Source organism: Aplysia californica, unplaced genomic scaffold (assembly GCF_000002075.1).
Source record: "Aplysia californica isolate F4 #8 unplaced genomic scaffold, AplCal3.0 scaffold01243, whole genome shotgun sequence".
In the NCBI taxonomy this organism is placed as follows: domain Eukaryota; kingdom Metazoa; phylum Mollusca; class Gastropoda; order Aplysiida; family Aplysiidae; genus Aplysia; species Aplysia californica.
The window spans coordinates 97,379-99,478 of record NW_004798513.1 but is presented as its reverse complement, the minus strand read 5'-3'; the positions used below and the strand labels follow the sequence as shown (position 1 = coordinate 99,478).

Below are 2,100 nucleotides of genomic sequence, written 5' to 3'. Positions count from 1 at the left end.
AGTGAGATGAGTTGAGATGTTTGTTTTTTTGGAGGAATATTAAAGCTGTAAGAGGTCTAGAGATTTGAAAAAAATCCTGAGAAAGGTACAAAAGGGGCCTCAACGCCGAGCGCGCGCGAGCACACACACACACAAACATACACACAAACACAAACACAAACACACACACACACACACAAATACACATACAAACACTCACACAGACACACATATTGAGGGGATAAAGAGAGAAAGAGATAGAGAGAAAGAGACACAGAGAGAGAGAAAGAGAGAGAGAGACAGACAGACAGACAGACAGACAGACAGACAGACAGACAGACAGACAGACAGACAGACAGTGAGAGCTATAACAGACAGACAGAATCAGAAAAAAAATTTAGAGTAAAGCAGTCAAACTTAACAATGACACCCTCCAACCATCCACGATAAATAAGGTATCGTCCTTCAACAGGAATAAGATTTTTTTAAAGTCTGGAAAACAAGACCAAAAAAAAAAGATCACTTTTCATAATTGAAAGGCTAGCAAAATAGGTTCTAAGTCATCTTGAGATCGTTTTGTTTTTTTTTTTTAAAGCACAAAAACCACAACAATCAATCAATTTAACCAAACAAGCAAAGAAAAAAAAATAACCAGCTGGTCTTCAGCATGATTTGTATTGTTGACTTTCGGTAATCTGTAACCGTCATAACTCTGATTTAAAGCCACCCAGTCGTTTCATTCCAGCTAATTTGTGCAGTCTCCATTGATACGTACAGTTACACGAGAGCTCAATATTATAATACTATAATAACAATTAAATTATTATTATTATTATTTATTATTATTATTATTATTATTATTATTATTATTATTATTATTATTATTATTATTGTTTTTATTATTGGGAGGATGATGATGATGATCATCATCATCATCATCATCATCTTCATCATCATCATCATCATCATCGGGCCTATTTTTATTTAGCAAAATGTGACTCAGGCTCATTATCTATCTGACCCCTTCAGTAACAATGTAATAATATACTGTACCAATGCATGATGGATCCTCCCCGCTCCACGTATAGTTGGCCTGGCACACCCTGAACTTTGACCCTTGAACCACGAGCTTCTCTCGACACCTGTACGTGCAGGTTGTGCCCACGCTCACGTGCACGCCCTGGGGACAAACAGAACAAAGCAAAACAAAACATATAAATGACTACTTAAATGGAAACATGTTTAAGATAGTGACGATGATGATGATGGTGATGATGATGATATTGATGATGATGATGATGATGATGATGATGATGATAATGATAATACATGTATCAAAAACAAATAAAAACATAATAATAATAGTAATAATAATAATATTGATAATAATAATAATAATAATAATAATAATAATAATAATAATAATAACGATGGTGATAATGATGATGATTATAATAATAATAATAATAATACTTATTATTATTATTATCATTATTATTATTATTATTATTATTATTATTATTATTAATTTTATTATTATAAAAATAATAGAAAGAATAGAAATGATAAGAACGGCAGATGCAAAATAATTATGTATTTATTTATTTTCTTAAATTATTCATTTATTTAGCAATTTCTTCATTTATTTATTCATGTATTCATTTATTTATTTTTGTCTAACAGTGTTACAACTTGATAATGTGCCCAGGACAACTGATTGTCAGCCCTGTTTTCCTAAACGTCTTTCTGTAACGTGATACTGTTTAGGCATATGTGAGGCTAAAAATTAGCAGGTAGTTCAGCGAACTATGACCTAAAACAGACTCCTGCTCGAAAATAATACAGTGTAATGTACTTTTTAAGGGTGCTTAGGAAAGATAAGAGGTCAGGATTATTAACTATTTACTTTGTTTGATTTTTAACATACATTTATTCATTTATTTATTTATTCACTTGTTAAATATCTTATTTTTGTTTCTATTTTATGTTATAAAATTTATTTTATTCTTTTTCTATACTTTTATTCTAAATTGTTTTAATTTTAATTAGGTCTAATTAGTTAACATTGTGTTCATATTTTTTTCCAAAAATTTAGGGATTGGGGGGAGGGGGGGGGGGGGG

General features: G+C 30.9%; 1 protein-coding gene across 1 annotated transcript in view; it reads right to left on the bottom strand.

Annotated features, from left to right (window-relative positions):
* LOC101851696 (fibrillin-2) overlaps positions 1-2,100 on the bottom strand; it is a gene marked incomplete in the record, with an annotated part of 51,411 nt that overhangs the window by 2,543 nt on the left and 46,768 nt on the right. Inside the window, 1 exon segment of the mRNA XM_013090370.2 lies at positions 1,033-1,159. Within this exon segment, the coding sequence (XP_012945824.2) occupies positions 1,033-1,159 (127 nt within the window).